Source organism: Xiphophorus maculatus, chromosome 1 (genome assembly GCF_002775205.1).
Source record: "Xiphophorus maculatus strain JP 163 A chromosome 1, X_maculatus-5.0-male, whole genome shotgun sequence".
NCBI classification, from domain to species: domain Eukaryota; kingdom Metazoa; phylum Chordata; class Actinopteri; order Cyprinodontiformes; family Poeciliidae; genus Xiphophorus; species Xiphophorus maculatus.
The window spans coordinates 31,765,093-31,788,534 of record NC_036443.1 but is presented as its reverse complement, the minus strand read 5'-3'; the positions used below and the strand labels follow the sequence as shown (position 1 = coordinate 31,788,534).

The 23,442-nt window shown below is 43.6% G+C and overlaps 2 protein-coding genes across 3 annotated transcripts; one reads left to right on the top strand and one right to left on the bottom strand.

Moving 5' to 3' along the window:
- Positions 1-460: 460 nt before the first annotated feature.
- On the top strand, positions 461-12,507 carry LOC111608656 (myoD family inhibitor domain-containing protein-like). Its single transcript, XM_023334182.1, has 5 exons — positions 461-902; positions 987-1,114; positions 1,837-1,959; positions 2,034-2,180; positions 9,810-12,507. Exons 1-5 carry the CDS (start codon positions 550-552, stop codon positions 10,082-10,084), a joined length of 1,026 nt encoding a protein of 341 aa, XP_023189950.1. The 5' UTR covers positions 461-549; the 3' UTR covers positions 10,085-12,507.
- Positions 12,508-13,688: 1,181 nt separating this feature from the next.
- LOC102231855 (transcription factor E3-like) lies at positions 13,689-21,808 on the bottom strand. Of its 2 annotated transcripts, none has more exons than XM_023334138.1 (11): positions 21,475-21,808; positions 19,325-19,423; positions 19,141-19,215; positions 18,886-19,051; positions 18,638-18,817; positions 18,214-18,312; positions 16,349-16,460; positions 16,168-16,224; positions 15,914-15,989; positions 15,678-15,825; positions 13,689-15,600 (listed from the first exon to the last, which is right to left on the bottom strand). In XM_023334138.1, exons 1-11 carry the CDS (start codon positions 21,615-21,617, stop codon positions 15,289-15,291), a joined length of 1,467 nt encoding a protein of 488 aa, XP_023189906.1. In that variant the 5' UTR covers positions 21,618-21,808; the 3' UTR covers positions 13,689-15,288. The 2 variants fall into 2 exon arrangements, with proteins under 2 accessions (XP_023189906.1, XP_005805051.1); XM_005804994.2 differs by having other exon boundaries at positions 19,141-19,203; positions 21,475-21,806.
- Positions 21,809-23,442: the final 1,634 nt, after the last annotated feature.

The window sequence follows — 23,442 nt, the reverse complement described above, 5'->3', positions numbered from 1 at the left end:
TTCTTCCAGGATCAATAAACCAAATTACTGCTTCAACGTTTCACTGCGTAACTTTAGCAGCTCATTTTAAGGTTTATTACATTTCTGAAATTTCCTCCTCCCTCGGATCCTTCGCCGGGTCTCCGGGTCAGCAGCCCAGTCTTCCCTCCACCCTGTCCTGGCTCTCCTCCTGGTGGGACGGGAACTCCTCAGCAGGGAGTCTCCATCCCAACCAGACGCCGCCCAGCTGGCTCCTCTCAGTGTGACGGAGCAGCGGCTCCATGATGACTGAGCTTCTCTCAGGGAGAGTCCAGTCAGGGAAACTCATTCCAGCCGCTTGTATCTGCGATCTCGTTCTTTCGGTCATGACCCAAAGCTCATGACCATAGATGAGGGTGGGAACGTAGATCGACCGGTAAATCGAGAGCTTCGCTTTTTCACTGGGCTCTCTCTCCACCAGGACGGAGCGGTACAGCGCCCGCCGCACTGCAGACGCTGCGCCGATCCGTCTGTGGATCTCCCGCTCCGTTTTCCCTCATTCATGAACCCAGAGATTCCTCTCGGGGCAGGATGTCCCCCCGACCCGGAGAAGGCCCTCTACCCTTTGGAGGCCCTGATCCTCATCCCGACTGCGAACCGCTCCGGTATCGCTGTAGATCACGACCCGATGAGGTCAGTAGGACGACATCATCCGCAAAAAGAGACCCTGAGGTCACCAGAACGGATCGGCTGGTCCGCAGACTGTTCAACGCTACGAACAGAATCTGTGACAATGGGCAACCATGGCAGAGTGCAACTCTGAGCAACCGGTCCAACTCTGAGCAACCGGTCCAACTCAGAGCAACCGGTCCAACTCAGAGCAACCGGTCCAACTCAGAGCAACCGGTCCAACTCTGCCTGGAAACGAGCCCGACTTACTGCCGGTGATGCGGACCAAATATTTCTGAAATATTTGTTTTAGAAAAGATAATAAATGTAATAATAACGGCGTGTTTTGTTTCTGGCAGGATGGATGTGACGGCTCTCCACAGTGTCTCTGGCAGCACCGAGGGCGGAGCTTCCAAGCATCCCAACCAATCAGAATGCGTCTCAGAGCAGCCAGTGGCCAATGGGAGGCTTCCGCGTCACCGCACAGGTGAGAAAAACTGAACGCGACCTGATTGGTTGAAAGGGGAAACCAGCATGACGTCAGAGCAGATCAGAACTCTGGAAACAGAACCAGGTCAAACACAGAGTCCAGATTGATTCTCATTTCCCTTCAGAGCGCCATCTGGGATTTCTTCCATTGACTGAAATTCCTCTGTTTGAATTTTAACCGGCCAATCAGAGACCAAAAGGAAGGATGATGTTGAGTTTGGCCCTGGTTGTAGTTTGGAGGTGGAGGAAGTAAATGAGTTCAGTCCTTATATGGAGCAACAGGGAGATTTAAAGGGCCGGAGTCGTGTAAATTCTTATAACAACTGATGGTAACACAGTTACTGGGTTTTACCATAAAATGCTTTGACATTTTGTTTCTAGCAAAGATGGAAGGTTTTTTCACAAGGCTAAATTTAAACTTCGCTCCATACAGTAAATATAGATAATATATTTAGATACAGCTCATAAGAAAACAAACAGTTTTTTTCTCACTGTCTGAAGTGAAATCAAACCAAATTTTTCTTGTTTTATCTTAGTTAGAATTATCAAAATTAATTCTATTTGCTAAAAGGCAGAAAACTTGGCGAGAACATCGAGAATGAAGCGAAGCGTAGAACCGGCGCCGGGTTCTTTGTTCTTATGGTTCCACAGTTCCGTGTTTCCTGGTGGAGCGGCTCCTTCCTGATCTCTGACTGAATGACGCTTCCTGTTTCCTCACAGGTCAGGCTCCGCCCCCCGTCTTTGATAGGCTGCAGGAACCCGACAGCAGCGATGAATCTTTGACCGACAGCTTCTCCACCCAGGACGTCTCTCTCCTTCTCCCCGCCCCCCACAGACAGAAAGGTGAGCAGCCCCGCCCCCTCCCTGAGGCTGAAGGTCACCTGTGAGGTCATGTGAGGTAATCTGTTATGTCCCAGGTGTGGTCAGCTCATCAGAGCCTCCCATTGGCTGCCCTCCGCCCCCCACCTGCAGCCCAGGCACCAATGAGACGTGCCTGTCGTCGACCAAGAGCCACACCTCCTTGAAGACGGACGCCGCCCACATCAAGGAAGTGGCTGGAAATGGTGAGCCAATCAGAATGAAGCTTATGAGCTGAGGTCGCCCCCAGAGGCTGGGAGGACAGAGCCCAGTTCTGGTCCAAACAGGTGACATCATGATCACCAACCAATCAGAGGCTGAAGCTCATTATAGAGAGTTGAGCAGAAGGTTGAGTGGAAGGATGAAAACTCAGTGAGATGCTGAACGTTGGTGCTCTGGAACTTGACTCCAGCAGGAGGTTCTGGAGGTCGGGCAGACAGCCTGTTGACCCGGTTCCCATCTCTGGGTGGACGGGTACCGGGTCAGGAAAAAGAGTAATCTGGAGGCTTCCAGTGGGCCGGAACCAGGCCAGAACCTCTGTTCTACTGGGTCAGAGTCGGGCCTGAGATGTTTCAGAACCAGAAACCAGAGAGCTGAGTCCCAGACACTCTGAGGAGGAACCAGTAGAACCAACTGAACCAGCAGAACCAGTGAGGAGGATCCCAGTTCTTCTCTCTGAGCGTCGGCTGCTCCTGGTTCCTGAAAACACAAAAGGTTAAGTTTCGGAACGTTTTGGAACGTTCCGGAGCGTTTAGGAACGTTTTGGAATGTTTCGGGGCGTTTCGGAATGTTTTGGAGCGTTTCGGGGCGTTTTGGAATGTTTCGGGGTGTTTTGGAATGTTTCGGGGCGTTTTGGAATGTTTCGGAACGTTTCGGGGCGTTTCGGAACGTTTCGGGGCGTTTCGGAATGTTTCGGGGCGTTTCGGGGTGTTTCGGAACGTTTCGGGGCGTTTTGGAACGTTTCGGGCTGTTTTGGAATGTTTCGGAACGTTTCGGGGCGTTTTGGAATGTTTCGGGGCGTTTTGGAATGTTTCGGGGCGTTTTGGAATGTTTCGGGGCGTTTCGGAACGTTTCGGGGCGTTTTGGAACGTTTCGGGGCGTTTTGGAATGTTTCGGGGCGTTTTGGAACGTTTCGGGCTGTTTTGGAACGTTTCGGAACGTTTCGGGGCGTTTTGGAACGTTTTTTTAACGTTTCCACCCGCCAGAGAAACTCGCTGGCAGCAGGTTTTCATTTCCTCGACTCGACGCTGGAACAAAAACAGAAGATCAACTGGAGGCTTATCAGCTGCAGCCAGACGGAGGCTGAGCCTCCCATCAGCTCCGGGTCACACCCACTGAACCAGAACCAGAACCAGACAGCAAAGCTTCAAGTCAACTCTGAATTTCTTCACCTAGACCGGCGGTGTCCAAAGCGCGGCCCCCGGGCCGTTTGTGGGCCCTTGAACTTATTTTCTTCAGCCCTGGAGTCAAGAAGGTTAAAAGTTTGGTCATTAAAACAGAAAACAGCTGATGACCCAGAAATGTGGAAATTGTCAGATTTACAGTCCAAAACCCTTTTTGTGTTTTTTTTCTTTCAAAATATCTTTATTAGAATTTTAGTGGTTTAAACAAGCAACTTGATCAGTATGCAAATTGTGGCAACAACAGTAGTAGTATTACTGTTCAAGTCAAAATAAAATGCAAACAAAAAAGTAAAACAAAATGTCTCACAATCCTGGTTCCAATACAACCATCACATATTTTACATATCGTCTTTATATTGAGGTTTTAACAGTGTAATAAAATTGTCTTTGGGAACTGCAGTTAACTTGTTCTTGTACCGTCTTCTGACATGTTCAGATCCTTGAACATCTCCTTAATGAAGGGATCAGATGAACTCAAATAAATCCTGTTTTCCCTTTAATATATATAATTTTTTCCAGAGGCAGATAACATCTGCTGCAGCCGTTGGTTTATGGTCGGTCCATGAGTCTTTTTCCAAACATTGATATTCATCTTTTCGCATTAAGTAAACTTAAGTTTATAAATGTCCGTTCATTTTTAGTATAATGATGTTTTTCAGGGTACAGTCCAAACACAAACAGCTTTGGCTCAAGAATTATTTGTTTGGAAATGATTTTCTCAATTACATATTTTACCTCTTTCCAAAACAGTGTAATTATCGTCCATGCAGTGAACCAGAGTTCCTCTGTCCTCTGTGCATGTTGGACAAACATCAGGAATCTCCCTGTTGTACCTATTAAGGTCCAGTGTTATTATATAAACCCACATTAACCATTTGAACTGCATCATTTTAGGAGACGTGTTGATAGAGCTGCTGTTTGCCAATCTTCCTCAGAAAACTCTAGCAGTAAATCTGCTTTCCAAGCCTTAAGTCTATCATGAGATCCTTCTGATAGATGTAACATTATTGAGTGATAAAATTCTGATATGATTCCTTTCTTCAAACTGTCCTTTGTTAACATTTTTTCTAAAGGTGACTTGCCAGGTTTTGTCAACTCATCATTTTGATTTGTTCTTATGAAGTTTCTGAGTTGGAGATATTTAAAGAAATGTTTCCTATCTAGGTGAAATTTATGCTGCAGATCCTGGAAGCTCATTAGTTTGTCTGAGTCTGGTTCATAAAGACTCTGAATCATTTGGAGTCCTTTGTTTTTCCATACTTTAAATATTAAATCAGCTCTACCAGGTACAAACATCGGTTACCCCACACTGGACTGAACAGCGACAAACAATTTGGTTCATTTAATTGTTTCTTACATCTCTCCATACTATTATATTCTTAAGAAATGGATTTTTAGTATGTTTCAGAAGCTTTGATATTGAATTTGAATATAAATATGAAGGCAGAGTCCATTTTAAATCCTGAGTCTCCATGTCAGTCCAACGTGGAGAATGATTACTGTAATAAAACATCATAGACCTAAACTGCACAGAATAGTAATACCAGAGAAACTTTGGGCACTTCAAGCCTCCTGGGTCATAAGGAGGTACAGTAAAGACAAACGGAGTCTGGACTTCCTGTTGTTCCATAAAAACATAACATCTTCTTCTTTATTTGTGAAAATAATTCAGGAGCAACATTCTGAAATATATAGAGTAACTTTGGCAATATGTTCATTTTTATTATATTTATTCTTCCAATCATAGATATTGGTAGTGGCATCCATCTTTCAAATGAATTATCTACTTCATTCAATATGAGTTTATAATTGGTCGCAGCAACCTGTTGAAGATCTGAAGAGATGTTTACCCCTAAATATTTAAATTCATGAACTATTTTAAACTGTAAATCATCAGAGGATGGGCTAATTCTTTCATTAATAGAATACAAGACTTGTTTTTGTTTATTTTGTATCCAGATATCTGACTAAATAATTGAATTATTTCCATAATCATTTGTATTGATGGACTTCATTTTGACATGAATAAGGTCACATGGTCTGTGAACCAGGAAATCCTGTTCTGCAGGTCCAGCAGTGATTCCATGAGATGAAGGTCTGAGCGAATCTGTCTGCAGCCTCTATTGACCTTTATTGGCTTAGATATGTTTCTGTTTGTTATTATTTCAGCTGAGGGATTATTGGATAATATTTTAACCCATTTTACAAAATTGTTTCCACAATTGAAAAAGATATTCCCAGTGAACCCAATTGAACGCCTTCTCGCCGTCTAATGGTAAAACAGCAGTCTGAGGTATTTTTATTAAAATGAATTATGTTTAATACTCGCCTCACCTTATGAAAACCTTGCCTCCCCAAAATAAACCCGTTTTGATCTCGGTTAATTGTATTTGGTAAAACCTTTTGTAAGCGTCGCCATAGCAACTTAGAGATTATTTTCAGATCAGAATTTAGCAAACTAATCGGCCTAAAGTTGTTATATTTATTTGGAGATCTGCCTGGCTTTGGCAAAAGGATAATCATGGCAGCGTTTACTGAGGGGGGGAAATAATTTGAATGAAAAATGTCTTTAAACATGTCTAATAATGGGGTCAAACGTTTGTCTTTAAAGGTTTTATATAAATCTGTTGGAAGGCCGTCTGGTCCTGCTCTTTTCCCTGATTTCAGATTATCGTCAGTGGCTAACTCGAACTCTTCTTTTGTCATTTCTAGATTCAAGTTGTCCTGGTCTTCCTCTGAGAATTTAGGTATATTTAAATTATTTAAAAATTGATTTATGTTTTCTAATTTTATGCTTATTTTGCTTTATACGATTCTTCATAGTAGTTCTTAAAAGCTGCATTAATTTCTTGGGGGTCTTGCAGGGTTAGTTCGTTTGATATAACAGATGTGATTGGTTGTTTAGTTTCTAACTGGTTTAGTTGCCATGCCAGTAACTTGCTCGCTTTGTTGCCTTGTTCATAAAATGTTTGCCTGAGTCGCAAAAGACTTGATGCAGCTTTTGAATCTGAATATTGATCATATTCTGCTCTCAAAATCAATAATTCCTTTTCTAGCTGTGGGTCATTTCCCTTGTTTACTTTAGCTTGGATTACTTTTATTTTATCTTCCAACTGTATTCTAGTTTTTCAGTTTGTTTTAGACCCTGTATAACTAATAATATGTCCTCTAAGGAAGGCCTTAAATGCTTCCCATTTTATACTCGCTGTTGTTTCTGTAGTATTAATTTGGATCAATTTGTATTCCTAAATATTTCACAAAGTTTTCGTCTTGTAACCATTTATGTTGAATTTGCCATCTCGGCAGGTCTCTCTTTAATTTATCATCTTTATAAACCAAACAACGCGGAGATGATCTGAAATTACAATATTGTCATAGTAGCAATCTTGAATTTAAACTGCAACTCTGTAGAAATTAAAAAAGAGTCTGTTCTGGAGTGGGTTTTAAAAGTACTTGAGTAGCAGGAATATGTTTTATTAGCTGGTTTTCTCTCTCCAAACATCCAGTAACTTCAACTCCTTCATCATTCTATGAACTGCAGCTCTACAGTTGTTATGCGACTGATCTAGTCCTGTTGATCTATCCATGTTTGGATTTAATGCACAATTAAATTTCCCCCCCCCCATTATGTGTGATCCTTTAATGTTGACAGGGTGAGGAATAAATCATTGTAAAAATGACTGTCATCCACATTAGGTCTATATATTAGTTAAAATGAGAGTTTCTGACATTAGGGAGCCTTGGAGTATTAGGTACCTTCCTCTTTTATCTTTAATAATGTTTTTAATTTGCAGTGGCACCGATTCATGTATTAGAGTCATAACTCCTCTAGAATGGGATGCAAACGGTGCCGTATATATAAATTGCCCCTCCACCTCCTTCCAACCTTTAAGTTGTTCTCATCAAGAAGATGCGTTTCCTGAAGAAATACAATTTTAGAGTCCATTTATTTCAATCTATTCATCACTTGCTTTACTTTTTAGAGGCGTTGAAGACCCCTGCAGTTCCATGAAATAAAATTACATTTTACAATTTGAGGTATAAAGTAACAAAAGTAGCGGGTTGCTTAACCTTATAAAAGTGTGAGACACAACAAAACCGGATTGTCAGAACACACATACAACACACAACACACAAACCAAAGCCTTCTACCATTTTCCTTCCCCAAACTGGGAGAGTCCCACCATATCCACTAGAATCCCCTTATGGCCAGGAACCAATCCACAACCAGTGAGGATCAGCAGAACCACTCTTGGCCTATTCTGGAGAAAATATCCCAGTTGCTGCTAAATAACATTTTTTACCTCTGAAATTTAAAAACCTTTTAAAGGACCATTTTACATTTAAATGCTTATTGTTACAAAATTAGGAACGCGGATATGTAACAAACTTAGGAACATAAATATATAACAAGCACTGAAATGCAAAGGGAAATATGTATACTGTATGTATACTGTATAGATACTGTATGTATACTGTATAGATACTGTATGTATACTGTATAGATACTGTATGTATACTGTATAGATACTGTATGGATACTGTATGTATACTGAATGTATACTGTATGTATACTGTATAGATACTGTATGTATACTGTATGGATACTGTATAGATACTGTATGGATACGGGCGAACTGTAAGATGTCATATAATGAATTTCAGTTATTTGCATACTTTACTTTATTAGGGTCACCATATTTTAATTTGGGAAAACCAGGACAACCTGGAGGTGGGGGGGCTCTAAAAGCAGGGAAACTCCATACATTTGCGCTTTGGCAGGTTGTTGGCTACTGACAGCCACGCTATCTATCTACTGATTAACAACATGGCTGCCCGCACTGACGCGGCTCAGGGATTACGTCACACGCAGCGCCGTGCGCAGGGCCCTAGTGCCCGTAAATTTAATGGTCCAATGAAGGAAATTTAAAAAACAGGACATTTCCTCACTTTCTAAAAAAAACCCGGGACGCCCGGGACAGGACGTGAAATACGGACGTTTGGTCACCTTACTTTACACACCGTCGTTCTTTACTCAGTGCTCTGTGTGTCCTGAGCTCTCTTGAATTTTCTCAAGAAACTCACTTGCTTCCCCAGGTGTTTTGTTTCCATAAGTCACTAGAAGCGTTGCAGGCTGAGTCGCTCCATTGCCGATGCCCAATTTACGCAGCTCCTCCCGGATCGGACCGAACTTTTTCCTCAGCTGGTGAAGCCCGGTGGCCAGGTCGGGGTAGAAACGGACCCGTTGTTCCTTGTAGGAGACGTCCTGTTTCCCGTGCAGCTCCAATGACGGCTTGCCTTTCTCGGTAGTTGAGGACCTTCATCATCAGGCTCTCGGTCGGGCAGCGCCGTCTGCTCCGGGCCCAATCTGTGAGCTCTTTCCAAGCCCACCGAGGGTTGCAGCGCCTCGATCCCCAACGCCCCGGTATCCATTTCTAAAAAAGCACAGAAATCTGAACCTTCGGCACCTTCTGGCAAATTCACGAGCCTTAAGTTATTCAAGCGAGACCTTGTTTCCAGGTCCATGAGTTTGTCCTCCATAGATTTAGTTTTAGCCTCCAAGGTGCTCACGTTAGCTTGTAGCTTAGCCACTTGGTCTTCCCGGTGGAAACCCGGTCCTCTACTCGCGACATACGTTCATTGTAATCTTTCATTTCTTGTTTTACATCTTGTAGTGTCACCATCACTCCACCAAGTTTAGAGGATTAGGGTTTGATCTGACTTACTACTTTCAGACTCGCTTGTCCCTTCCTGCGCAGCGATCTTTGTTAGCTTGTCCCTTCCTGCGCAGCCATCTTTGTTAGCTTCTCCACCGAACAGCTTCGTTTGCTTGGATGCTTCGCTTTTCCCTTTGTGTTGTTTAGTCGAGCTAGTCATTATACATCAGTTTATCCTTTTTTTTTTGCATAAATCTTCTGTGAACAGCGGTTATTCCCCCTTATTAAAGCAACAAGCAGCAGGGCGAAGTTCGGTACGTCTTCTCACGTGGCTGCCATAACCGGAAGTCCCCCTTTTTGTGTTTTTAATAATATACAGATTTGATTTTAAAAAAGAAATGAAATCACAAAAAATGAATTTTTGCATATTTTTTATGAAATTTCCCGCTCCTCGTAGTTTAAATTTGCCAGCAGGGCAAAAAGTTTGTACACCCCTGATGTCGGCGTGTCCTGTTTCGGGGCCTGTCCTGTTGGACGTGTCCTCTGGTCAACCGGAGGGACAAACCGACACATTAAGTCTTTACAGAGAACAAAAAACTGCAAATGGGACCAAATGTGAAATACTTTTGCCTCCATAATTTGTCATGATTGGAAGTGAAATAAGAATAGCATCGTATCTGATTCTCCTCTGCGCTAACTGAACATCTTTTCAGACGTTTTCTTCTGTATAAAAAAGTTTTCAAACCCTTTTCCGTTTTCCCGATTGTCCCTGCAGACTGCTGCGTCCACTGCCTGCTGGCCTGCCTGTTCTGTGAGCTGCTGTCCATGTGCTCGGCGCTGGGGGAGTGTCTGGCCTGCGGCGTGGGCGGAGCCAGTTGCTGCGACTGCGCGGCGTGCTGCTGCTGCTGCGTGGAGGCGGCCGGGGAGGCGGCGTGCACGGAGGAGGCGTGCCAGGCGGTGTTGGACTGCGGGATGTTGGAAAACTGCTGCGCGTCATCTGACTGCCTGGAGGTCTGCTTGGAGTGCTGCGCCATCGTCTTCCCTTCATAGGACGGCCAATCAGGGGAAGGCTGGATGATGATGTCACAGCAAAGGACAGAAACTCTTGGATTTGGTCTGAACGATCCGCATCCCGTTTTGAGCTCGGATCAGCACAAAGGTTCTCCGACCTGAACATAAAAGAAGAAGCAAGGAGCCGACTGTAGAGACAAATATTTATGAAAAATATGAAAGAATAATTTAATTAAACAAAATCATCCACTTTCTAACACCCTTGTCCTTAGTGGGGTCGGGAGGAGCTGCTGCCTGGACAGGTCACCAGTCTGTCGCAGGGCATTGTTTTTTATCAGCCCTTCTAAACAGTCACTCTGGGATCAAAAGGTTAAAGACCATATCTCATAAATTAGGATTACGTTAATTTTGTATTATTTGCATGTGATCATGCAAATAATGTCACTATGTTAGCATGTCGCTATGTTAGCATGTCACTATGTTAGCATGTCGTCATGTCAGCATGTCACTATGTTAGCATGTCATCATGTTAGCATGTCACTATGTTAGCATGTCGTCATGTTAGCATGTCACTATGTTAGCATGTCATCATGTTAGCATGTCGTCATGTTAGCATGTCACTATGTTAGCATGTCGCTATGTTATCATGTCGCTATGTTAGCATGTCGTCATGTTAGCATGTCACTATGTTAGCATGTCATCATGTAAGCATGTCACTATGTTAGCATGTCGTCATGTTAGCATGTCACTATGTTAGCATGTCGTCATGTCAGCATGTCACTATGTTAGCATGTCATCATGTTAGCATATCACTATGTTAGCATGTCGTCATGTCAGCATGTCACTATGTTAGCATGTCGTCATGTTAGCATGTCACTATGTTAGCATGTCATCATGTTAGCATGTCACTATGTTAGCATGTCATCATGTTAGCATGTCACTATGTTAGCATGTCATCATGTCAGCATGTCACTATGTTAGCATGTCATCATGTTAGCATGTCACTATGTTTGCATGTCATCATGTCAGCATGTCACTATGTTAGCATGTCGTCATATTAGCATGTCACTATGTTAGCATGTCGTCATGTCAGCATGTCACTATGTTAGCATGTCATCATGTTAGCATGTCACTATGTTAGCATGTCATCATGTAAGCATGTCACTATGTTAGCATGTCATCATGTAAGCATGTCACTATGTTAGCATGTCATTATCCACATATAAACATCAGAATCAGAAACATTTAGACCTCCATCCAGATGCTGGTTGAGAAGACAGAAAGCAAACAGAAATAATAAGAAGTAAATTCTGTTATGATGAGAATTTATCTGAGGTTTTCTTCTGGTAGGAACATCCGGACCAATCAGAGCTCTGGTGGATGATGGAGCTGATTATCAGGTGCTTTATATGTGAGAAAGAATTTGAGATTTTAATCTGAATTCCTGAGGGATTTATGGTTGGCAATACCTGATACCATCAGGTGTATCATCAGCATAATAAAACTGTATTCCATCCGTCTTAGTGGAAAAGACTTTATAACAAAGGTTAAAAGGCAAAAAAATATATTTTTGACATTTTTTTGCTGATGTTCAGATGTTGCCGTTCTCCAGGATTCTACTTGTGTCGCAGATTTACCCAAAAATACAAACTAATCGCAAAACTCGTGTTTTATTTGTACAAAACACTCACTGATTACATCATCATTGAAATTCTAAGGCCAACGATTGGCTGCTGTACATTCAGTGTTCTTCAGACGCTTCGTGGCCGTAAACTGTCTGCAGCTGCTATGAACTTTTCGGTGACGTGTTTACGTCCGAGATTGACAGGTCAGCAGGGGCGGGGCGGGTGGGACAGGATGTGCACCCGGAATGAACAGGAAGTCTGTGTTTGTTGGAACAAAGGCCAGGACATTCAAACAGGAAACAGGAAACCACTGAGAAGACAGCGGCTCCTGACCTCTGACATCAGCGCAGAATCAAAGACAAACCTCCTGTTTTTCCCTCTGTGTTTGTTAAAAAAAATCCATTTCAGTCCACTGATTAAACTTGAATCAGATTAACTAAAACACATTTAGTGTCTCACATAACCTTATTGCTGAAGGTCCTCATGAATTGGCTGCAGACAGAGATAGAGGCCCCAAACTGCAGGTCAACCAGAACTCACCTCCAGAAACAAAACTGCTTTTCTCACCAGTTTCTGTCACTTTCAGTGAATAAGATTTAAAGCGCCCCCTGCTGGACAGCAGAACACAGATGAACGTAACTTAGTTACCTAAGAAACGGGAACAAAATATTACTGTTAATGTATATTTGTTTTTTATTTTCAACTTTACAATTATATGTTGATGACATACTAACCTATGAGCTGAAGTAAACTCCCGCTGAAATGTGTTTTGATAATTTGTTCAGCAGAGATGTTATTAATTTGTGATTTTTCTAATAAAGTTCCAAAAATACTCAAAACTCATCAGACAGATTTCTCTGCTTCCTTTATTTTCAGATCTGATTTACTTTTGAAGTAGGAATTAAATAGTTTTGTTAAACCATTTAAATCCTATCTTCTTTCTCAGTAGGTATCTGTTTTTATGAATGACTACAATAAATATTTATGAAGCCTAATTTGAACTGATGTCACACTTGTGTAATACTTATGGAATCCCACAGATGGCAGCATCTCCATTGTAGTCAAAATATCTGTTGCGTTGGTGGCAATTTTGGGAGTAATACCCTTTGGATTGGACAGGAAGGATGATAGATATCTTCTAAGAATCTTGCTCACAGCAGCATTGAAATGCATAACTATCAGATGGCTGAAGCCAGGACCTCCTACATATAACACATGGATACAAAAAGTTTGGGACATTCATTTGATGGAAGAAATCACATATTCCTTAAGGCTTCAAAAAATAGTTGTTAATATAAGGTGGAGCTTCATACCGTTATTATTTCAGTGACACAATTACAGGATTGCCCTTTTGCACTGGTATGTTCTCTTGGGTCGGTCTAAAATACCAAGGTGGGAACCACTTTAACTCAGGGAGGATTTAATTGTATGTTTTGTATTTATTTTATTTTGCTGTTATCTGTCTGTTGATTTTGTTTTGTTGTTTTGTAATCATTATTACATTTGTTAAGAACACCTACTGTCTCATCTCCTGTTGCCAAGTTGTAATGCAGATGACAAATGTCAGTAAGAGACGGAAGAATGTAACCTTGAACATGTGTTGTAAAAAATAAAGTAAAAAAAAAAATATCTGTTGCGTTTATATTGAAATGTTTCTGTCTTTTGAAATTTGATTTCTGCCACATTATTTGCAGAGATTTAATTTTCCAATTTTATGTTAAATTATCAAATAAAATGTATTTTTTTTCTATTGAAAACAGACTCCATATTCTCTGAACACATCTGTTTCCTGAATTTTCTTCTTTCAGCTATTTTTTAACCTTTTGTTCATTGAGTCAGTCAATAAAAGTGTGAAAGCAGAAAGTCAGTCTGATTGGTTCACATGAGTCTGTATTGTGTGTTTTGAGATGTTTTCCTCATCATGCTGATGCTGAGACAAATATTAATAATATATCTGTGATTCTAATATTGTTTTGAGAAAAAGCCCATCTATTGTACATGGAGACAAAAGCACTCACTTTTCTGTTTGAATATTTATTCTATATGAAAGATAACAGAGTGTGAAATTTAATAATTTTAAAAAACACAATCTTAGCTAAGATTATAAACAGACTACATGTAAACATCATTAACATAAATGAAAACAGCATGAAGGACCCGAGAAACAGATTTCCCTTTGTGACTAATTCCAGGTGATCCCGATGACGACCGCCAATGATGCTAACACACAGCTAACAGCAGAGATGATTGCAGTCAGCTTCATTTTCAGTGGCTGAGATTAGAAACATGAACAACAGCAGAGAATGTCCCAAACTTCCATCAATTTCCCTTGGTTAAGGGCGTAACACTAGTTAGCACTCTGAGCTAACAGCTAAAGCCAAAATTATGAGAGTTTGGAAACTGCTCAAATGTTCAGAAATATCAAAACGTTTCTATTTAATGCTTGATTAAACTGTAAGAGAATCATCACGGCACAGCTCAACTGGCACTCCAGCTAGATCTTAGCATGTCACGATCATGATAGCATGTCATCATTGTATTAGCATGTCATGATCATGTTAGCATGTCATCATTTTGTTAGCATGTCACGATCATGTTAGCATGTCATCATTGTATTAGCATGTCATGATCATGTTAGCATGTCATCATTTTGTTAGCATGTCACGATCATGATAGCATGTCATCATTGTATTAGCATGTCATGATCATGTTAGCATGTCATCATTTTGTTAGCATGTCATGATCATGTTAGCATGTCATGATCATGTTAGTGCATCTTTATCCACTGCCAGATAAGGTCAGAATCAGAAACACTTAGACCTCCAGAGTAAAAAAACAGTCCAAAATAAATTCATAATAGATGATTTGTACTTGTATAGAGCTTTATCAAGTCCAGTTGACCCAGACTGTCTGCAGGAGACGAACTGACCTATGAACCTTTAAGAACTCCTGACAAATGGGTCAGGTAGCTTTCCCTCAATGCAGGACATCAACAAAACTAGCACTAGTACATGAGCTTTCTTAAAAGCTGCTAGCATCGCAGTGAGTCAACTCTGGAGTATCTGCCGGTCTGGAACCACAGGGTCCAGGTACCGGTCCCTGGTTTCCCTTCTGTAGGTCCTGAACTTTGTCTCCAGCAGGACATTGAAACACGGACACAAACAGGAAGTAAACAATCTGGACCAGAAAAATTTCTCTTCTTATACATAAAATCTCCATAAAATCTTTCCAGCACTCTGATTATAGATTTCTGTGAATTTACAGCTTTGTACAAGCAGGTGAGCAACACACCTGAGGGCTCACCTGCCGAACCCACCGACCTGCTGAAATCAGCCAATCAGATGACAGCTTGCTATTTAGCCACCAGTCAGCTCTGGTGTTGTTCCGTTTTAAGGGGAACGTAAAGGTTACCATGGCAACACTGTGAGAAAAACGTCACCATGGTTACACAGCGATGACTCGCAGCAATTAGCATGAAGTGGTTACCATGGTTATGTCGTCTGTGTTTTGTAATCTGAATATGTTGGACATCACAGATTATAAATTGTTCTATCGATTTCTTTGATAAATTTGACCCGGCCCCCTCAGCCAATCAGAGACCAGCCTGTGGTGACATCATCAAAGGTCCTCATCCATGCTGAAACTGCTCCGCCGGCTGCTGGTCTTCGAGGCGCCACAGGACAGCAGCGGGTCGGACATCACAGCCCCGCCCCCGTCCTCCTCCATCAGAAGCCCCGCCCCCAGGCCGCTCAGCCCTTCCCCCAACTCCGCCACCAGGTCCGTGGAGAAGACGGCAGACGCTTGGTGGGACTCGTCCAGGTCCATGAAGCTCAGCGACGGGTTGGGCAGCAGCGGGGACAGGAGCGTCTGGGGGTCCACAGAGACGGAGGAAGAGGAGACGCCATGAAGGCGAGCCTGGAGCTCCAACTCCTGTCACAAAACACAAATCACTTCAGCAAACACAGGACAGGACACGCCCCTTTAAGTAACAGGCTCCGCCCCCTCGCCTGTATGCGCAGCAGCAGCGAGCGGTTGGTGCTCTCCAGCCTGCGCTGCCTCTCCTCCATCTCTCTGGCTCTCTGCTGCTCTTTCTGCAGTTTGCGGATGTAATCCACCGACGCCTTCAGGATGGTGCCTTTGTTCCACCTGGTTTCCCTGAACAGCCAATCACAGAGCGTGCCTCGTTAAGGCCATTAGTGGTGCCAATAGCTGTTAGCGTAGCATGGTTAGCATGAATACTGACGGGTCAGAGGACTTGGGGATCAGTGCTCCGAGCTCCTTGATGCGGTCGTTGATGTTGAAGCGACGCCTCCTTTCGACTGAAACATAAAGGTCAGACAAGTTTAAGTCTGGATAAAAAGTTTTGGTTTTCACATGAAATCAGTCCAGACGTGTTCCTCTGATGTGGAATCAGAATCTGTGTCGACTGAACCGCCTCTTCCTGTTCCAACAGGAAGTCCTGAGCTGTGATTGGCTGAGAGGTGAAGCACTACTCACTCAGGTTGTGGTTGTCCTTCTTCTGCCGCTCCTTCATCAGAGCTTTGGTCTCCACATCTACAGCGACAAGAAGAAGAAGGAGAAGGAGAGGAGGATCGGTCAGAGCTGAGCAGCAGGAACACAGCAGGGCTCTAATGCAGATCGGACCGGACCGGGTCTGGGTCACATTTGTCACATTTACCTGTTAGCTCCCGCTTGACGGCATGCAGGTCGGCCGGGCAGCTGTTGCTAACGGCGATGGTGGGCGTGGACATCCCTCCGTAGACGTCCAGCATGTTCCCGGCTGCCGGCAGCTGCAATGAGCCAATCAGAGGATGGTGAGAAGCACGCCCTGCTGCAGGTAAACCAACACCTGGACGACCAGTTGGTTCCGACTCAGCCGACCAACTCGGGTCAGAGCTTTGACCCGTTTTAACTCATTCATTTTGACACAATGGAACCTTTGCAATTGTTTGTTTCTGGTACGGTTGTAAATCTGACGTACATCTGCTCACAGCAGCAATCAAACGTCTTCTCTCTGTTCATTCCTGCTTCTAAATGATCTGGTTGGAGGCTGGAAAAAGCTGTTGCTGTGTTCAAGTTGTGCTAAAAGCAGTTAGCCTTATGAAGCAATGCTAGGCTAAAATAACATCTCAATGATAAAGTGCAGCAGCTAATGCTAACATCAGCACCCACAGTCCACATTTCTAAAGCGTCTCCATGAATGATCAGATGAATTTATTGCTCCAATCTGATTGTTGAAGAACCCGAAGATTAAAAATCATTAATATTTCTGTTGTTGAGATCAGATGTTTAGTTAGTCAATAATGTAGCCGCAAAAACAGTTATTGAATCGAAAATGTTGATCATTTTGTTGATATGACATTTTTTCTTCATTACAAACCATGAAATGATCTGGATTTGAATCGAGTCCCAGAACTAGTTTGATCCAAAAGAAGCTAACGGTTCCACAGCCGACGCTCCTGTTTGGAGAGAATTGGATCAACTGGTTACTGATCTAATCCCAGTTCCTGCTTCTGCCACCAGGGGGAACTGTTTCACCTACAGGATCCTCCTGGTTCCACTCAGGACCATCTATCGGTCCTGGCTCAATCCAAATGGGTCTCAGCACCACTGGTTCTACTGGGACTCTGACCTGTGAACTGGTTCCACTGGTTTTACTGGTCACCTTCTGGCTGGATGAGAATCAGCCTGAGTCCTCCAGGTCTGTTTTCTGCCGGAACCAGTTTGTTTTTAAAGGAAACCTCTGACAGACGGAGGTTCTGCTGACTGAAGCATTTTTGAAAACAAGCAGCACAAAACCTCCAAGATCAGCAGGAAAACCCAGAGAGCCGCGGATACCCGGCTAAACCAGGCCTGGAAAACCTGGAAAACCTCCTGGAAAACCCAGAGAACATCCTGGAGGTTCTGGAGAACCGTCTGGACCTGCAGCATCTGAAGCTCTGAAAACAAGACAACTGCAACTTTTACCTCTGATTTAATCCTCCTCTTCTCATGATCCGGCAGCAACACCAAAATCCTCATGTTCTCCACTCTCTCACACACACCCTAACACACACACACACATTAACGACACACACACACAGTGAGCTGCTGCTCTTCCTCTTTCTGTTCAGACAACTGTTGAAAAATGGGGAAACACGTCCTTTAAGAAGAACAGAAAACTCCCACAACTTCATTATCTCCCTGACACACACACACACACACACACACACACAGTGAGGCTCCGCCCACTGAGAGGGGGAAGTGTAGAAAGCTGAAGTGAGACTGAGTCAGCGGCTGCAGACTGTTGGTCCTCAGAAACACGGAGCAGTCAGTCTGCCCCCTGCTGGCTGGCTGCAGAACAGGACATAAGCCCCGCCCCCTTCACGCTGTCAGAGTTAAAACAAATCACTGAGCGGTCGGACTGATCCAGAAGGTTCTGATTAAGCAGAACATCATGTGACAGAAATCAATTGGATTACATCCTAACAGGTGGCCACGCCCCTGGGATTGGTGGCCACGCCCCTTTGTTGCACTCAGGCTGCAGGTGTGATGACTGCGTACCGTGTTGGTGAGCTGCAGGCCGGAGTCGATCAGAGTTAGAAGATCCTCGTTTAGACTCGACTCCAGACTGATGATGTCATCAATGACTGTTTCCTCCATCTAAAGAAGAAGAAGAAGAGATCAGGAAGAGAGCTGGAGGATGGATGGATGGATGGATGGATGGATGGATGGATGGATGGATGGATGGATGGATAAGTGCGGCAGCAGCAGCAGCAGCTCCATCTACAACAGGAAGTGGTTCTCCTGGCTTCCTGCGGCCTGACTCAGATCCTCTGAAGGCGCCGACTCAGCAGCTGCAGCCAGACAGGAAGCAGTTGGAGCTGATGCTGCTTCCTGTTGGAGCTGACGCTGCTTCCTGTCCGGCTGCTGGCCGTCACAGGTCCAACTGCAAACCTGCTGCTGCCGGCCCGGTTCTGTTCGTTACCTCCTGCTTTGGGCTGCTCTCATCGGACAGCGTGGCACCAGAGTCCTGCTGGGGTGGGGGGCTTGGCTGCAGCGCTGGCTGCTGATTGGCTGTCATGGTATTGGACAGGTACTGGCGGACCTGCTGCCTCTGGGCCTGCTGGATGTGGTACCTGGTGGGGTTCTCCAGGTGAGTCTGCACCTGTAGGAAACACAGGGTCATCAGCGCCGACCTCGGCAGCTGGGTTTCCCTGCTGGGCCTGACTGTACCTTCAGCACCTCCACGGGAACCTGGGCAGGTGTGCAGGGGGCGGAGTTAGCCAGGCTGATGGGAGAGGAGGAGTCGCTGCAGCGCTGCGCCTCCTTCTGCTGCTGCGCCTCCTTCTGCTGCTCCTCCAGCGCCTGCTGCCGCATCAGCCCCTGACGCATCAGAACCCTGCAGGAGCAGAGCAGCAGGTGACCTGTCAGCGCCCCCTGCAGGACACTCAGAGAATAACAGGTACCAGAAAAAAACCAGGTGCTCACCGGGATGACATCACCGACGGAAGAGACGATGAAGATGACGAAGAGGGGGATGCTGCAGAGGAACTGAAAGGAGAGCTATAATGAAGTTGTCATGGAAACCACTACACTGGCTTTCCAGGAAGTAGTCTGAACCTGGCCAGGAGGTGGTCGGGACCTGGACGATTTAACCTGTAAGGTGACTCACCTGATGCTGATTGGCTGGCTCTTGATCTGGTAGAAGATGTCACTGTCTGTGGGAATCAAACTGTCGACCTCGATGTCGGCCACAATCCCAGACTCCATCCTTCAACACACAAAAAATCAACCAATCAGAACCAATCAGAGTCAGGACTCAATCGACCAATGAGCTGACAGAGTTAGCTTCATCATCTCATGAGATGTCCTGCAGACAGAGAACTGCAAACCCTGGACTACAGAAAAGAAGAGGGACATCTGGCAGCTGTCTGGTTTAACCATTTCCTGAGTACAAAGGTGTTCTGGTTTTTATGCTGTTGTGGGTCCTATGGCAACCGGTCAGGTTTATGGGGTCATTTCTGCTCAATGAGGACGTGTTACTGACTATTCACAGGAAAACTGGAATTTCTGAATAATTTTGTATTTACAACAGGGGGATGCTTTAGGAAAACAGGGACGGTCTGAGAGCAGGGACATGTTGGTACAAGGGGAACATGTTAGCAGATTTTACATATGAAAAAAATACGAGTTACTGATTCAAATTATTTTTAATTCTGTTTTTCTTGCTACACCCACATCTGATTTGAGATGTCAGTCAGTTATTACAGTTAGAAAATAGAGACCATGCCCGAAATCTGTAGTGATGGACTCGGAACTGAACTTTCAGAGCTACATAAAGACAGTTACAAAGTCGGCCTTCTATCACTTGAAGAACATTTCCAGGATTAAAGAACAAATGTCCCAGAAAGATTCATGTGTTTATCTTTAGTTGCATTGATTGCTGCAGCAGTGTCTTCACAGGCCTGACTAACAAATCAATGGTCCAGCTGCAGCTGATTCAGAACGCTGCTGCTGGAGTTCTGACTAAAACCAGGAAGATAGAGCATACCACCCAGTTCTACATCACCAAGTTCTACATGACTCAGTTCTAGAGTCCTTCACTGAGAGAACAGACTTTAAACTACTGCTGGTAGTTTATAAAGCACTGAACCATAATACATTAAAGATCTGCTGCTGTTGCTGTAGCCTTCCACACCTCTCAGGTCTTCTGGTTCTGGTTATGTGTTTGGTCTGCTCTGCATCCCCAGAATCAGAACCAAACATGGAGAAGCAGCATTCAGCTTCTGTGAACCACAAATCTGAACCAAACCTCCAGAAAACTGCAAAGCAGCTGAAACACTGAGTTTCTTTAAATAAAGGTTAAGAACCACCTGATTAGAGTTTGTTAACTGATAAACTCTGAAAGACTGATCAACATATTTGATGTTGATTTTGATGATGGTGTTAGATTTTTATTGCTTGTTTCAATATTATGTTTTTGTGATGGAAAGCTCTCTGAACCGCCATGTTGCTGAATTGTTTTATATAAATAAACTTTACTGTCCCGCTCAGGTGTTTCTCAGCTACAGTTACCCGTTTATCTAAACCTTCATCTACTTTTGCTTTCTGTTCCCACGAAGCTTTATGTGTCTGAACAGATCCAGGCCTGCAGAGCAGCTGTGACTCATCACAACTTTACCTTCTCCCAACAAAATCCAGCTGTACCCAAAACAAGGTACAGAGCAGTTTCCCAGAACTGATCTGATCCAGGTCTGAATCCCAGTGAGGACAAACAGATTCATGGATCCAACAGCAGCTGAGGTGGAGTCAAAGCAGCGTGAGAGCAGAGGAAGGTTGGCTTCCCTCAGTCTGAAGAGGAGGAGGAAGGAGGAAGGAGGAGATTCCTGACTGATGAGTCATCACAGAAGGTTCAGGGGTCAAAGGTAAAATAGAACACAACAACAATAACCTGCCATCATCATCTTCATCAGAGTGCAGATTCAGCATTCCACTCTGACAAATATTAACTTAACTGCCGCTTGTCTCCAGCTTGATCAGACCAAACTCCATTCAAAAATCACCACATTTAAGCCTCAACTCTAACTTTAGTTTTCCTCCTTTGAGATCCCCGCTCGTTTCACGGATCTATGCCAATAATATTCCAACAGAAATCACGATTATTACTGAGCCGAATTCATCCGAACCGACCGTTGGTCTGAACCAAGGTCTCAGTTTGCTTAAATAAAGCAGATATTTTATCCATAACTCCGATCGCCTCAAAACTGACAGTTTTCTGGCCGGAGTCCGGTAACGGGTAACGGAAAACGCTTCCAGACTTACTGGACCAAGTTGAGAGTTTCAGCCGAGTCCAGGATCACGAACACGGTGTGCGGCTGAGGAACCGAGGCCTCCTGTTGGTTCAGCTCGGTTCGGCTCCAGTTCTGCTCTCCGGTGCGGACCTGATCCGAGCCGACGTCTGACATGTCTTCAGAGAGACGCAGAGAGGGGCGAGATGTTGCTGCGGGCGCCGCGATGAAATGAGGAGCTGCAGCCGGGGAGACAGAAGGAGGCGGCGGGGAGACTCACTGCCGGGAGCAGAGACAGAGGATGAGGAGGAAATCTGGTGATGAAGTCTGACACCGAACCACACAGAGCTAAAACACACAGATCAGACAGGCACCATCTGCTGATCTAGAAACTCTGCTTCTTTTATTTGTTGGACTTCAGTTGTTACACCTAAAATATTTCCCCTAAATAAATACAACTACTACTACTGATATTATTAGTCATATTCAGAAAATATGCCTTCTGATGAGGATCGTTTGTCAGACTATATTTTGAAAAATAACCTTTAAGCAGTTATTAAACATAGTTTTCATTAAAAATAAATTTATGCATTTAAAATGTTAAAATGTTTAAATATTATTGGTTTAATATTTTAAATCTCGTGTTTTCATTAACTGTATAAATAAATAAACATAATTAACAGAAACAAAAGCTTTCAAACAACCATCTGGATAAGAAATAAATGCCAGATAAATGAGCCAAATAAAAAACTAAACTAAATAAATAATTAAAAGGGCAAATCTGTTTTCATATCGTATTTTATTCACTTTATCGCTTTATGCAAATTTAGCTGTTCTTATTTTTATCATCCAAGTTCAGTCTTTACAGGAAAGAAAAATCAGAAATAAATCTGATTTATAAAATGAACATTTACCCAAGAAACACAATGTTGACTTTTATATTTGATTGTCATTATAAAAATGTGTTCAAAAATAAATATATTGCTATTTTGACTTATGCAACATTACCTGAGATTTCATTTGATTTTACAAAAAAATATTTTTGTGTCAAAGCTGAATCTTTTTTCTAGTTGTTGTGTTTCTATGTTTCAAGGGGCGGGCTCAATGGCCGGCACTGAGCTCTGTTCAACCAATCAGCTTCTTCTTTCTCTGCCAATAGCCAACAGAACAGCGCATGAGTTTCCTGACAGCCAATCACTGAAGCTCACAGACCGCCATGTTGTTTGTTTTTGTCTAAGATGTTACGAAAGGAGGTGGAGAGGTGGTGGTGGTGTTGGGGTGGAGGCGGGTAAGGGAGAGTTTGTGAGGGGGAATTCCCAGGTGACGTCATCGTCCTCAGCCTGATTGGCTCAATAGAGCCCGATCACGCTCTGCTCAATCAGGAGAGTCCAAACAAAGCTAAGGTGAACGTTGTGACGTCATCACACAGCTGACTCTGAGAATAAGAGCCGCTGATTTTTGATCCGTAAATCAGTAAAACATAAAAGAGTTCAATTAGAGCAGAACGTTCTGCGTTCAGGACCCGTGAAAAACATCTGGATCATCAGGAGGAGAACGTTCCCGCGACTGACTCAAACAGTTGCTGCTGTAATTTAGAGTAAACTGGTGGAGATGCGAACACCTGCTGGAGTAGCTTTCAGCTGCAGACTTCATAGGAAATCGTCTTTTTAAATGACCTGAACAATTAAATCTGTTCCTGGAAACAGGAAGAGATTCCTGGTGACTTCAGTTTTACCTCAGAAGGAAAGCGTGACGCCGCCAGGTGGCGCCGTCGCTTCTCCCAGGAAGAGCAGACAACAGAAACCCGTTAAGCCATTTCATCACTTTTATTTTTTCATTACAACCTCATTTACTTTATTTTACAGAGGTGCATGATGGGAAATAGGCAGCGACAGCATGGAAGGCAGTGGCCGGCCACTAACCAAAAACCATCAATCAATCAATCAATCAATCAATCAATCAATCAATCAATCAATCAATCAATCATTCAATCAATCAATCA

Coding starts and splice junctions, on each gene's coding strand:
- LOC111608656 (XM_023334182.1), top strand. CDS start 550: ATGTCCCCCCGACCCGGAGAAGGCCCTCTACCCTTTGGAGGCCCTGAT. Junction 1,115..1,836: donor GCTTCCGCGTCACCGCACAG/GTGAGAAAAACT, acceptor GTTTCCTCACAG/GTCAGGCTCCGCCCCCCGTC. Junction 1,960..2,033: donor CGCCCCCCACAGACAGAAAG/GTGAGCAGCCCC, acceptor GTTATGTCCCAG/GTGTGGTCAGCTCATCAGAG.
- LOC102231855 (XM_023334138.1), bottom strand. CDS start 21,617: ATGTCAGACGTCGGCTCGGATCAGGTCCGCACCGGAGAGCAGAACTGG. Junction 19,216..19,324: donor AGCCAGCCAATCAGCATCAG/GTGAGTCACCTT, acceptor ACTTCATTATAG/CTCTCCTTTCAGTTCCTCTG. Junction 18,818..18,885: donor TTCCCGTGGAGGTGCTGAAG/GTACAGTCAGGC, acceptor TGTTTCCTACAG/GTGCAGACTCACCTGGAGAA.